Source organism: Sinocyclocheilus grahami, unplaced genomic scaffold (assembly GCF_001515645.1).
Source record: "Sinocyclocheilus grahami isolate Dianchi unplaced genomic scaffold, SAMN03320097.WGS_v1.1 scaffold212.1, whole genome shotgun sequence".
Taxonomy (NCBI): Eukaryota; Metazoa; Chordata; class Actinopteri; order Cypriniformes; family Cyprinidae; genus Sinocyclocheilus; species Sinocyclocheilus grahami.
The window spans coordinates 756,383-769,388 of NW_015505391.1; the positions used below are offsets into that span (position 1 = coordinate 756,383).

General features: G+C 38.4%; 2 protein-coding genes across 2 annotated transcripts; both read right to left on the bottom strand.

Moving 5' to 3' along the window:
- Nucleotides 1–8,026: 8,026 nt before the first annotated feature.
- Nucleotides 8,027–9,433, bottom strand: LOC107596009 (G2/mitotic-specific cyclin-B1-like). Its single transcript, XM_016286610.1, has 6 exons — nt 9,422–9,433; nt 9,109–9,267; nt 8,789–9,025; nt 8,562–8,702; nt 8,385–8,491; nt 8,027–8,343 (listed from the first exon to the last, which is right to left on the bottom strand). The coding sequence occupies exons 1-6, from the start codon at nt 9,431–9,433 to the stop codon at nt 8,238–8,240; spliced, it is 762 nt and encodes a 253-aa protein (XP_016142096.1). The 3' UTR covers nt 8,027–8,237.
- Nucleotides 9,434–9,500: 67 nt separating this feature from the next.
- On the bottom strand, nt 9,501–12,520 carry LOC107595993 (G2/mitotic-specific cyclin-B1). The gene is made up of 9 exons (XM_016286595.1): nt 12,403–12,520; nt 11,818–11,958; nt 11,641–11,739; nt 10,903–11,085; nt 10,664–10,822; nt 10,343–10,579; nt 10,116–10,256; nt 9,927–10,037; nt 9,501–9,813 (listed from the first exon to the last, which is right to left on the bottom strand). The coding sequence occupies exons 1-9, from the start codon at nt 12,421–12,423 to the stop codon at nt 9,712–9,714; spliced, it is 1,194 nt and encodes a 397-aa protein (XP_016142081.1). The 5' UTR covers nt 12,424–12,520; the 3' UTR covers nt 9,501–9,711.
- Nucleotides 12,521–13,006: the final 486 nt, after the last annotated feature.

Genomic DNA, 13,006 nt, shown 5'->3' on the forward strand with positions numbered 1-13,006 from the left:
ATATAGAATACATTTCTTTCTTTCTCTCTCTCTTTTTTTTTACATAGTTTAATGTCCAAGAAGTGTGATATGACATCATCATATCTCCTTATCATTAAAGGGGTCATATGATGCTTTTTTAAAGATCATTATTTTGTGTATTTGGTGTAACAGAATATGTTGACATGCTTTAATGTTCAAAAAACACATTATTTTTCAAATACTGTACATTATTGTAGGTCCTCTATGCCCCGCCTCTCTCAAATGCTTCGTTTTCTACAAAGTCCCTCCTTCCGACAAGCGCAGTCTGCTCTGATTGGCCAGCTGACCCAGTGCATTGTGATTGGCCGAACACCGCAAGCACTCGTTGGAAATGTAACGCCCCTTACCATAATCGCGAGCTTCATCTTTCAAAATAAATGTAAAGACAGAGCCCGAAAGGGGAACAGAGTCTCGTGACAGACACAGTGATTCAGAAGTGCCAGATTGTCATAGCAAATTCAGAATTACCTCCTCTCCTAGGTTCACGAAACGGTCGTCCATAAAATGCATTGCTGTTCTGTTGTAAGTAATCTTAAAGATTCCTAAATGCATCTACTTTCGGAAGGCCAAATAAAGTGCTTTTGCTTTCGCCTAGAAACACACAGCGTCTCCCTGACATGGCTGCTTCAACAATAACTGCGGTTACTGAAACCACGCCTTCTTTCTTTGCGTGCACATTTGGCCGGCATTATGCAAATATTTCCACATAGTGAGGTAGATATGTGGGGGCGTGTTAGAACGAGCCGTTTTAGGGGGGCGTGGCAGAGTCTTAACTTTGATAAAGAATATCTCTTTGGTTTTGAGACTTTAGTCTTTGCAACTTCAGGGATCTTATCTATGCACAATCAGCTTGTAACACTCCAAAGAGAAAGCAAAACTTGAAATCGCATCATATGACCCCTTTAACATAGCTGCAGAAAATATTTCTTTACCCCAAAAGAAGGGGAAATGTAAATTTTGATTTAGAATATGAGGTGCCAGACATCTGTGTTTATATATAGGGATTGCAGCTAAATGATTCATGTCATGATTCAACAATACGCCCGTGATTACACAACTCTTTATGGGGTCAGTGCAGAGTCAATGGAGTCAATGCAATGCCACCCATTTAGATCTATAAACTTTGCTGTCCTTCCCCCAAATGAAGGTTTTGGAACTGCTAACTTACTAGTTACATTTTGTTTAATTTACAAAAACAGCTTAAATAAACCATGGTTAATCATGTACATTGCAATGGTATTCTCTTGTGCATGATGCCAGGATGCTGCTATGTGGTTGATAAGGTGGTTTTTATGTGTTGCTATGCAGTTAGTTCTGGATGGTTGCTAGGTGATAACATACTGGTTCAAATGAACAGCCTACCTTTCACTCTCTTTTATCATCTGGTAACCGAAAAGGTCTGAAAAAGCAATAGCACACCTCTCCTCAACAATCTGCACAATTTTAGGTATCTTTCACAGTGCATGACAAGTTGCTTAATACTGAGTGTTTGCTCAAATCAAACATTAGTTGCAAATCAAACTCTATGCAATAGATGCTGTCAGTTACCACAGAAAATAATTTAGACAAACACCTCAAACAATAGATGTCTATGGGACAAGCATACAATGGAGTAGACTAGTTCCACTCTATACATAAATAATACATAGTTCCGTTGTAAATAAATTTTTGAATACACTGTTTCTACAAACTGAGGTACGAGTTGAAATTATTATTTATATGCTGTTAATAGAGATTATTTAACCTGGAATATCCCTTTAAAGATTGCTTTAGAAAATAGTGGCGATTCTATTTTCTTTAAGAAAAATTGTAGCGCTCCAAATAGGAAAACAAAAATCCTTTTACTGCAGGTGCGTAGAGCCAAGGAGATACTTGAAAATGAACAAAAAAGTAGCTAGAAGGACACTGCATCCAATGCAGACTGGAAAAGTCTAGAATTTTTTTTTTTCAATTTTATAAATTTCGTTGTGCAAAAAAAGTGCAGGGGAGTTAAAAACAAATGGACACGAGCAAGCAGACGTTTCAGCACATTGCTATCTTCAGTGCTTGCTTTACAACAAACATTCACCCTTTTTTGTAAGTAGCAAGGGGCCTTTTGCCTTCCATTTGCATGGTCATGATGAATCTGAACACGTCAGTTTTAATGTCTGTTCACACCTGAATGAAACCAAACACTGAGGCCTGGGCACAAAAGAACACGTTATTCCCTTCATGTGCCATAGAACAGCAGAGGTCTGTAAAGTTCAGGAAGAACACTGGGCTTTTACTTGAAAATCTATAAATTGTGAAAATGAATGCCTCTGTGTTTATTTATGCATGGGGCTCCAGGCTCTGAGAGACTGCGGCCCAGTTGCCAGCTGTGCTCTTATTAGTGTCTTTCCGTCCCCTCCACATGGTTGTGTCAGCACCTCATTCAAATGGGTTCCTGAGGTCTGTTTATAGATTGAGAGAAAAGAGGCACAGGTAGAGTAATCAATCTCACCTGCGACTGCAGTTTTCGGTTCACTGAAGGAAAAACAAAACTTTCTTAAACCATGTCTTATCTTGTTTTTCAGTAAAAACCTCTAAGCATCCTTAAAAAAGTCACAGTTTTGAAAAACAAAGCTGTAATTTTGAGATATGAAGTCAGAATGTGAGATATAATTTCACAGTTTTGAGAAATAATAAAAAGACAAATGTATTCAAGAAGAAAATTCCACAAGATTTTATTAAGTGATAAATATACATTTTTACATTTTATTACCTTCCTCTAATTATCCTCCAACTTATGTACTAGCTTATACTTGGAACTTGGCATTGTGTACTGCAAATATTGTTGCCTCTTATAATAAACTGTTTGCAGTGTTTCTAATTTATAAGTCGCTTTGTTTAAAACATTTGCTAAATGACCGTGTGACTGTATTGTACATGTAACTAAATGTGGGATGATGTTTACAATTACATTATCAAGATGTGCTCTCTGGATTTTATAAAAATTTGTTATTCCTTATAATAGTCCAAAAGCACATTGAAAAGTGTATTTCATATAGATTATTTAGACATTTTATGTGAGATTCCAAATTTTCAGAGGTGCTACATGAAGTGGGCTTAAATAAACACAATGAAAAGAACTTGGAGAACTTCACATGCCATTGTTCTCGGGTAAAGTGTTATTATCATAACCATGTAACCTGTCACGCTAAAATGTAACCAAATCCTATTTATTTTCATATTAAACATTGCAACAGACATGTATCACTAAATTTGGGGGTCTTGAGTATGAAAAATTATATTAGTTAAAGGTGGGGTAAGCGATTTTTCAAAAACGCTTTAGAAAACTGATTCGGGCTGACTAGCAAATCAAACTTGTAGCCAATCAGCAGTAAGGGGCGTGTCTACTCAGGATGTGGAGGAGAGAGAGTTCAGTGCACAGGGCGGACATTAGCCGAGCCGAGCAACAGAAAGATAGAGATGGCGGATAAAAAACAAAAGAGGAAAACGTCTGCGGAACAAAAGAAAGCTTACAATAAGGCAAGAAGTATGGACCCGTGTAAATATCGGATCAGCTTTCCAGCGCTGGAGAGAACTCAAGGAGAGGAAGGCCTGCGATCGGACGCCGAGGTTGCTTTGTTTCTTCTCGATAGGTGAGTAACACCGTGTCTGCGCCGCAACAGCTAAAGTCTGTCTAGTACACTGGATGCGACAAAGCGACAGTTGAAAATCATTTCAAATTTGTGTCAATACGTCATGAATAGAACGCAGCAGCAGTTTTCTGTCGGGGATTTGTCGTGCCGTGCCGCATCCAGTGTAGACCATAGAGATGTGTATATATATATATCTATGGTGTAGACAGCATCACTGATTATAATGCGTTCCATAGTATTTTGTCGCGGTGTAGACACGGTGTAACATTGGTTTTGCTTTGTTTCACAGAACTAATCGTTGCCTGGGTTGCGTATGTATGTGTGGGGCGGAGTTATCAAAAGAGGGGCGAGACCCTTTTGGGGTTGGGGCGTGTTTGTTTTGGTGATTTCAAATGTCAACATTGGCTACCAGAAATCGCTTACCCCACCTTTAACATATATAATATTTATGCCATGGGGCTTTTGAATGCTTGATTCTGATTGGTTGACAAAAGTTCCAGGGTGTGTAATTATTTTTCAGTAAACGCACAACTATGAAGTACTTTCAGGTCTGTCGACCGCATTGCTTCAACAAATTGTTTCAGTTACATCAGAGTCCTTACAACAGCAAATCAACCAAAACCAACAAAGACGCTGACTAAGCAAATAAATATGACTAACAATAGGATAAAAATATTTACCTTTTATGCACTGCATTAGTCTGCATATTACTGGCTCAAGCCTCTGTTACTTGCTTCAGAAGTTACAATTTTTTTTATGTTAAAATATCATTACATTTTTTATTGCTGTGTGTACATTTTATGAATTAAATAAATATTTTTTTAAATTGTGGATGAACTGTTTTTATAAAAGCAATAAGCCCTGTAAAGCCGTGGTTTACAATGAATTTAGAACAGCTATGGACTCCGCATCAAGCCAAATAACTCCTCTTAGCTGTTCTAAATTCACTGTAACCCATGCCTTTGGGCTTTATTGCTTTAATAATTCAATGGCCCATCATCAGTAAGCATGCACACTAACTGCCAGGCCATGTATGACAAAGAATATCAGTTTTATGGATTTGCTAGGTTATATCCTTGATTTACCATGCCAAGGGTTAAGAACTGTTATGGTTAGAACTACTGTATGTCTTGGCTAAATTTGTGGATCAAGGACCAACAAGAAAGAAACATGTCGTACTTGTCGATATCATGTCGCAAAATTACCATTCATTGTTTTATAAAAAGTTGGATATGTTTTAACGAGTCTGTATTGGGCATTAACATTTATAAAGAACTAATTTCAGGGCCAAATCAATTTGTAAAGTAGAGTGCTTGTGTGAATTTCCTTCATATGATCATTTTGCTTTGGGAATGTTTGTGGTAATGTAATGCAGACAAACAATGGTGTACAATAAAACATCCATTTTAGAGCTTGAGCTGAATTGTTGAACTGCAGCCCTATGGCTCTTCTTTTCACGAGGAATCTGTCTTGTAAACTGATCTCACTGGCCAGTCATGACCTCAGCGCGCAAGTATGAGTTCTCAGCCCGGACCTGCATTTACCAGCGCAGCCTGCCAGAGAAACTGACTCATTATCACTGGTCCCTGAGGAGCACAACCACTAAGGGTGGAGCAAAGGAGATAAGTCCTTCCCTCTTAAAGGATGAAACCTTCATAGTAAATATGGGAAGCAGCAGCTGTGTGCACATCCTAGTGCCCGAATAGGAGAGATTTTGACAAGCTGCCATACAGCCACAAGTAATATGGTAATGAATAATGTGGTTTTGAGCCAAAAAAATCCAAGTATAAAAAGGTGGCAGATTTTACTTGAAAGTTTTTGGAACAAGGGTATTTTTCATAAATGTAAGGTCAGATCAAGCTTGTAATGTTTTTAATACAACTGATTTATTACAATATATTTTGGCCAAATTAATGGTTTGATTTATTTGGTCACATTTTACATTTTTGTTGCTGGAAACTATAGCACCAGTCTCTCCTACAGGCTATGTTCAAAGTCTAACCGATAGTTTTCTTTAGCTTAATGCTATTGTGTATCACTGCGCTTTTTAGATTTAAGTCAATTTAGTGAAACGTTTACTAGGAAACGTCAATACCGTTGTACACAGAAAAAGAATATGCACATTTGTATGTATACAGTACATTTATTTTTGTAGCAATGTATGTAAAAAAAACTTTCTTTCTTGCATCTGACAGATTTTGACAGTTGAATGGATTATTTTGCATGCAATGGCTCACACAATAAAAGAAAGTTTAGAAGTTGTGAAGAGCATGACAATTTCAACAGGAATCAGCTCATCAGTTTTGATTAGCAAGCCACATTAATTGTTACTGAACAAATGCAATTTACTTAAATATGACGTTCAAATCTGAAGTGAATAACACGCTCGATGTTCAGAGATCTAAATTGAACGTTTTAAGGGACAAAATGCTAATTGAAGAATTGAGCTAAAGCAACTGAGAAGAGCTGTAAATGATGGTTAAGCTGTTGGAAATGCAACCAACCCAGAGACCTGCCATAAATTAATATTCTCTGTGAGGTTCTTTTAAGGTCTTGGATGAAATGGCTTCATAGCATAGTAAGCTTCTTAGGGCTTCTGATGAAAATGATATGTGTCTTTGGGGTCTGTCCATTCATGAATGTATATAGGTCTACCAAACAACAGTGAGAGGGGCGATCGACGTTGTCACAATGTGTGAGTTAAATCATACAATTGTGTTTTTTAAACAATAGAAATAAACAGTAAAAACAGGAGACCTGAGCATAAGAACGACCTATAGGCAATAAACTTTAAAAAGTAACAGTGATATAAACGTGTTCACTCAGTCATGTATAAAATATTAAAACCCCTTTGTTTACGTCTGCGAAACGCATCTCACATGATTAAAAGTGAACGGTCACCACCTACAGGCCAGTAGGTGCACTACATTTCACCGAAGCGCCTCCTTCAGCTGTTAAAAACGTTTACTTTGTAAAACAATTTGTACTTGCCGAGTACCTTGAAATTGTCAAGAAACACTTTTCCGTGAGCAATTAATTGAATCCTGTTAATTACATTAACGTAAAAGAAAACTGTACTTGAACGATATTTGAAATTTTTCGTTATTTTAAAACATTTTTAAATCTTATCTATCTCAAACATTTGAATTGTTAAATCTTCAGCAATTCATGTAGAATGTTCAGTTATATTTTTCACTTAAATTATGCTTAGAATTTGTAATGAAACTTGTGTATGTTAAATTAGAAAATAATGCAAAATAGAAGCATTTTTACTACTTTTCCGTGAGCAATTGAATCCTGTTAATTACATTAACGTAAAAGAAAACTGTACTTGAACGATTTTTGACATTTTTGCACTTCACTTCTTAGAATAAATTGTATTGCTGCATTACTCATTGGCAAGTCTAAATATCTAAAACGCAAGATGCAAGGCCAGAAACGGCATGTTATGGAAAAGTTAATGGAATCACGTACAGCCAGCTTGCTTTATGTATTTACTTGTTTTATTAATTCAGTAGCAAATGATGAAATCACAGATATTACTTAATTTTAAGCTGAACAGTGTGGCTTTGTGAAACAGATCAAATTAGTTCAATAAATGGGATTGCTTTGCAGATCAAGCAAAAATAAAAATAAAATCAATGTTAAAAAAAAAAAGTGCGTCAAGCTGCAGGATTTGGCTAATTGAAAGGAAGCATGAAGCATGGCCCCAACAAGAGTCAACTGAAACAATGGAAAGGACTATATATATATATAAAAACTCCAAGAAGGAGTTTCAATGTGTGTAGCAAGAGACACGCATACTGGTTATTCCTAGTAAACCATTTCTAAAATTTGATGCAAAAAAAAAAATTTGAAGTTAAGGCAAACACTGGTAGACTATGCAATATAGCAAAGCACCAAAACAGAAAAAGTGGTAAAAAAAAAAAAAAAAATTGCATCAGTGAAGAAATTAAAATTTGAAATCTGATAAAATGAAGGGGACTTACGTAAAAATAAAAGCTAAAGAGAAAATTATGAAATGTGGATGATAGGAAAATACAAACTTGCATTAGACATTTGTCTGGTACTAGCCAAATGAAACTGATGACTAAGTCAAGTCAACAAAAAATCACCATTCATTTATATGGGGGAAAATGGGTCACATAAAGGGCAAGTGAGATGGCAATCAAAACCTCAGCTAAGACGCAGTCGATCGAACAGGATAGTTATTTTGCAGGACAAAAAGATCTTGGGGAAGGGAGGAAGAGAAAAAAAAAACAAATTGCTTCTATTCTTAAGTAGTCTAATCTTGGTTTAGAACTATTGACTCCATAAATCACTACTTGGTTTGAAGAACTTTTCACAAATGCAGAAAAAAAAAAAAAAGAAAAAGGCACTGCTTGAGCCTTAAAATGTTTATTTCAAAACAAAATGTACAAGGTTGCATTAACACTTTGAACCATCAATCACCTTAACTCAGTACATGGCAGTGCAGATAAAAATCTGTAAAAAACAAAAAAAACAATAAAAGTAGCAACAGTAAAAAGCATGCATAAGTTAGTTTCTCTTTACAAGGCAGCACACGGTGCTTAAGTCTTTAACAATCCCACACTACGAGATCTGCTTGGCCAGGTCCTTGATCAAGGATGACTTAAGCTGAGAAATTGAAGCAATTCTCATCTGCTTCTGACTGGAGTACTTGTTCTTCACAGCCTGGAGAAGCAAACAAAACTCTTCAGTGGGTCTCATTGACAAAACTGCTTTGCAAGCCCCTCATTGACTCTCTCAACATTTCTGGCAATTTGCTGCATCGCAGGAACCAGTGAATCTTCAGTGTAGCCCATATAATGTTGAAGAGTAGGGGTCTGCAAGCATCAAATAGAAGTGGTCAGGTGAGAGAAAAATAAATATAAAAATAAAAGCCCAAGAACTTACCCAGTCACCACAGTTGAAGACCTTCAGAGTGAGGGCATAAGCTGCGCTAGCGATCTGGGAGGGAGGAAAGTGGACCATTTCATAGTCAACCATGGTGAGCTCCAGGAAGTACTTGGCCAGTGTGTGATGCTCTGCAGTAACCTGCAAAACAAATGGCATTTATATGCTGCGAGAACATGCAACTTAACAGAAGTGCTACTAAAATGAGGCAGATAAAACCAGCTTACATCTCCAATCTTGGAGGCTCTTCTAAGGAATTGTAGTGGCAGAGGCCTCCCAAAACTGAAGTCGAGGACTCTGAGGATTTTCATCTCCATCTCCCGGATCTGACCAGTAGTATAGGCACGGTCAGTCACAAAAGCAAAGTCTGCAATCTCTGGTGGGTACATCTCTTCATACTTTGAGGCAATGAACATGGCTGTTACACCAACAAGCTGGAGCTGCTTCTTAGGAACTGGATGCTCCTGATTGAGGGACAAGTGGAGACCATTGAAAAAGTGCTAAAGACAACATTACACAGTGAACCAAAATGGAAAGGAGGACTCACCTGAAGAAAGCGATCAATAATCGCAACGGTCATGTACATGGTCTCCTGAAGCAGCCTGAACTTAATTTGGACTTGTACAAGCCAGTCAATAAGAATAGCACGCATATTTCCTGTAACCTCCTTTCCTTCAAGATATTTTGGCTTAACAGCTTGCTCATTCTACAAGAAAGCAGAAGAAAAAAAAAAAAAAAAAAAAAAACTCAAAACCTTGATAGTTATAATTTTGCAGGACAAAAAGATCTTGGGGAAGGGAGGAAGAGAAAAAAAAAACAAATTGCTTCTATTCTTAAGTAGTCTAATCTTGGTTTAGAACTATTGACTCCATAAATCACTACTTGGTTTGAAGAACTTTTCACAAATGCAGAAAAAAAAAAAAAAGAAAAAGGCACTGCTTGAGCCTTAAAATGTTTATTTCAAAACAAAATGTACAAGGTTGCATTAACACTTTGAACCATCAATCACCTTAACTCAGTACATGGCAGTGCAGATAAAAATCTGTAAAAAACAAAAAAAACAATAAAAGTAGCAACAGTAAAAAGCATGCATAAGTTAGTTTCTCTTTACAAGGCAGCACACAGTGCTTAAGTCTTTAACAATCCCACACTACGAGATCTGCTTGGCCAGGTCCTTGATCAAGGATGACTTAAGCTGAGAAATTGAAGCAATTCTCATCTGCTTCTGACTGGAGTACTTGTTCTTCACAGCCTGGAGAAGCAAACAAACACTCTTCAGTGGGTCTCATTGACAAAAAACATCTAGGCACCAAACAACTACTTGAACCAAGCAGGCCAGCTTTGGGTCAGGCTGAATCCACTCACCAGATGCTTTGAAAGCCCCTCATTGACTCTCACAACATTTCTGGCAATTTGCTGCATCGCAGGAACCAGTGAATCTTCAGTGTAGCCCATATAATGTTGAAGAGTAGGGGTCTGCAAGCATCAAATAGAAGGTCAGGTGAGAAAAAAAAACAAACAAAAATATATAAAAATAAAAGCCCAAGAACTTACCCAGTCACCACAGTTGAAGACCTTCAGAGTGAGGGCATAAGCTGCGCTAGCGATCTGGGAGGGAGGAAAGTGGACCATATCATAGTCAACCATGGTGAGCTCCAGGAAGTACTTGGCCAGTGTGTGATGCTCTGCAGTAACCTGCAAAACAAATGGCATTTATATGCTGCGAGAACATGGAACTTAACAGAAGTGCTACTAAAATGAGTCAGATAAAACCAGCTTACATCTCCAATCTTGGAGGCTCTTCTAAGGAATTGTAGTGGCAGAGGCCTCCCAAAACTGAAGTCGAGGACTCTGAGGATTTTCATCTCCATCTCCCGGATCTGACCAGTAGTATAGGCACGGTCAGTCACAAAAGCAAAGTCTGCAATCTCTGGTGGGTACATCTCTTCATACTTTGAGGCAATGAACATGGCTGTTACACCAACAAGCTGGAGCTGCTTCTTTGGAACTGGATGATCCTGATTGAAGGACAAGTGTAGGCCATTGAAAAAAAAATAAAACCAAGACATTACGCAAGAAACCAAAACCGGAAGAGAACCCACCTGAAGGAAGCGATCAATTACTGCGACAGTCGTATACATGGTCTCCTGAAGCAGCCTAAACTTAATTTGTACTTGCACAAGCCAGTCAATAAGAATTGCACGCATATTTCCTGTAACTTCAGTTCCTTCCAGATATTTTGGCCTAACAGCTTGCTCAGTCTATAAGAGAAGCAGAAAAACCTCAACATCTTGCCAAATGCAACAATACAAACCGATACAGAATCACATTCGTCGCAAACCTCAAGCTGACGGAGATACAAATAGATGTCCTTGACATATTCACTGCAAAGCATAGGATTATCATAATCATCAGCATCCACATCCTTGATATTAAGCAGAACATCAGAGAACGCCTGACACAGATCATCCGAAGCACAGCCAGAGGTCTCCATGGGAACAGGAGACGAGGGCTCAGATAAAACCTGCAATGGAAAACCAAAAAGTGAATGCTTGTGCATTAAAGTAGAACTGACACATCAAGAATATAGTAAGATCTGAACATATCGGGGCCAGAAACAGGGAGCATTGACCCCTGCTGGTGGATACTACAACTACACATCAGTGAGCAGGTTGCCCCTAACGAGATCTACTCAAAAGGTAAAATTACACAAAGCACAAGCAGTTCATTTTAATATAGGTTACAACATTGCTTACTTTCGGATTGAAATTGCTGCACTGGAGTGATGACAAATATGGTAGACTGTCATCTACTAACAAGGGCGACCAGGATTAAGCTACAGCGATAAATTGCAAGTTTAAAATCTACACAACCAAAACACACATTACAGCCCCATCCATTTAAAACAGGACAGGAAATTTGGGAACAGATACTATGCCATTTAGAACCATGTCCAAGAGCCCCTTCCTATACAAATCAGCCACAGAGGAGTGCAGAAATTACAGAAGCTTCAGTAGAGCTTTCCCTTTGGTGTGGTTTAGTAGGCTGCACTTTTCCATACTGACCAGCTACTGCTCACCTGAACGTCATGCTGAACTTTAGGAGACACCTTTTTGGGCTGTTGAACCACAGGCGCCTTCTCAGCCACAACCTCCACCTTGGGTGCAACCTTCACCTCCTGTTTGAAGTTGTACAACATGGGTCAGACAGAGAAAGACTGCTGAAACAATGCCCGGAGAAGACAGAACGCAGTTACCTTCTTCTTCAAAGCCTGTCGTGTCTGTGGATTGTTGCCAATCTCCCCCAGCGCGGCCCGAGGTCTGAGTCCGGGCTTGTTCGCTACCGCTGCTTTCCCGGGCAGAGCGCTCTGATTCTCGCTGCTGGCCAGGCGGGTGTTCTACAAAGAGGGTCACTTCACAAATTAGTCTCGCACGGTTTAGAGCATAGAGCTGGTTTAGGGTGTCGATTAAAAATAAAATAAAATGACGGAGCAGGATCAAGTTTGAATTCCAAACAAACTGGGGTTCACACGTACTAGTTACACGACGATAGGAAGGATAAACTACGAGTAAAAACCAGTTACAAGAGCACCAACGTAAGCGAAACCCCGTGGTTTTAGTGTTACGTTTACGCAAAACTTGCATTGGAAGTTATTGAATATCATATAGTGAACTATTAACACGTAAACAGCACGCTAACATTAACGTGCGACATGAGGGACATATTTCCGGGATTATTATACCAATTAAACAACAAAACAGAAACAAAAGGGTGAACTTTATCGCCATGCAATAAATGCATTATGACTACAACAACCAAAAACACTTTAAAAACAACTTACCCTTGTGACACGGAGAGCCATTATATTTTTTGGAAGCTTGTTGCTGCGACTCGGTGAACAAACTGATGGATTATACTCAAGCGAGCTCGATATAACCCTGGTTCTCCACCGTGGTTTAAATCGTCGCTCTTTCGAACGTGATTCGCTGGGTTCGAAAATCATTGCAATATGATTGGCCCAGTCTCAGCTGCTTTCAATGCGTTACCAGGACAACTCATGACCACGTGACGGCCAGGGGCGGGGATACCAGTCGAACACGTTCTTCTTGTAGTTCAAAACTGTAGTTTTGTGTGCTTTTCCACCACTGCCATCTTTTGATGTGGAGCGCGTGTGGCTGCAACTGCGTTACCTAAATACACGTTTTCACCCCACAAACTTTGTTCTTAAATCATTTGTATTTCTACAATATCCTCTTGAGAACCAGAAATAAAAAGCTTTGTGAATTTAGTATTTTTTCATGTCATTGCATTGTTTAGAGCATAAGAAGAAAATGGTAAAATAACATTTTTGAACATTTTTATTTTATTCATAAGTTATGCTATGTCCTCTGTAGAGGACACCAGGACTCAGTTTTTCTAAAAAAAAAACAAATTGACAAGAGTAG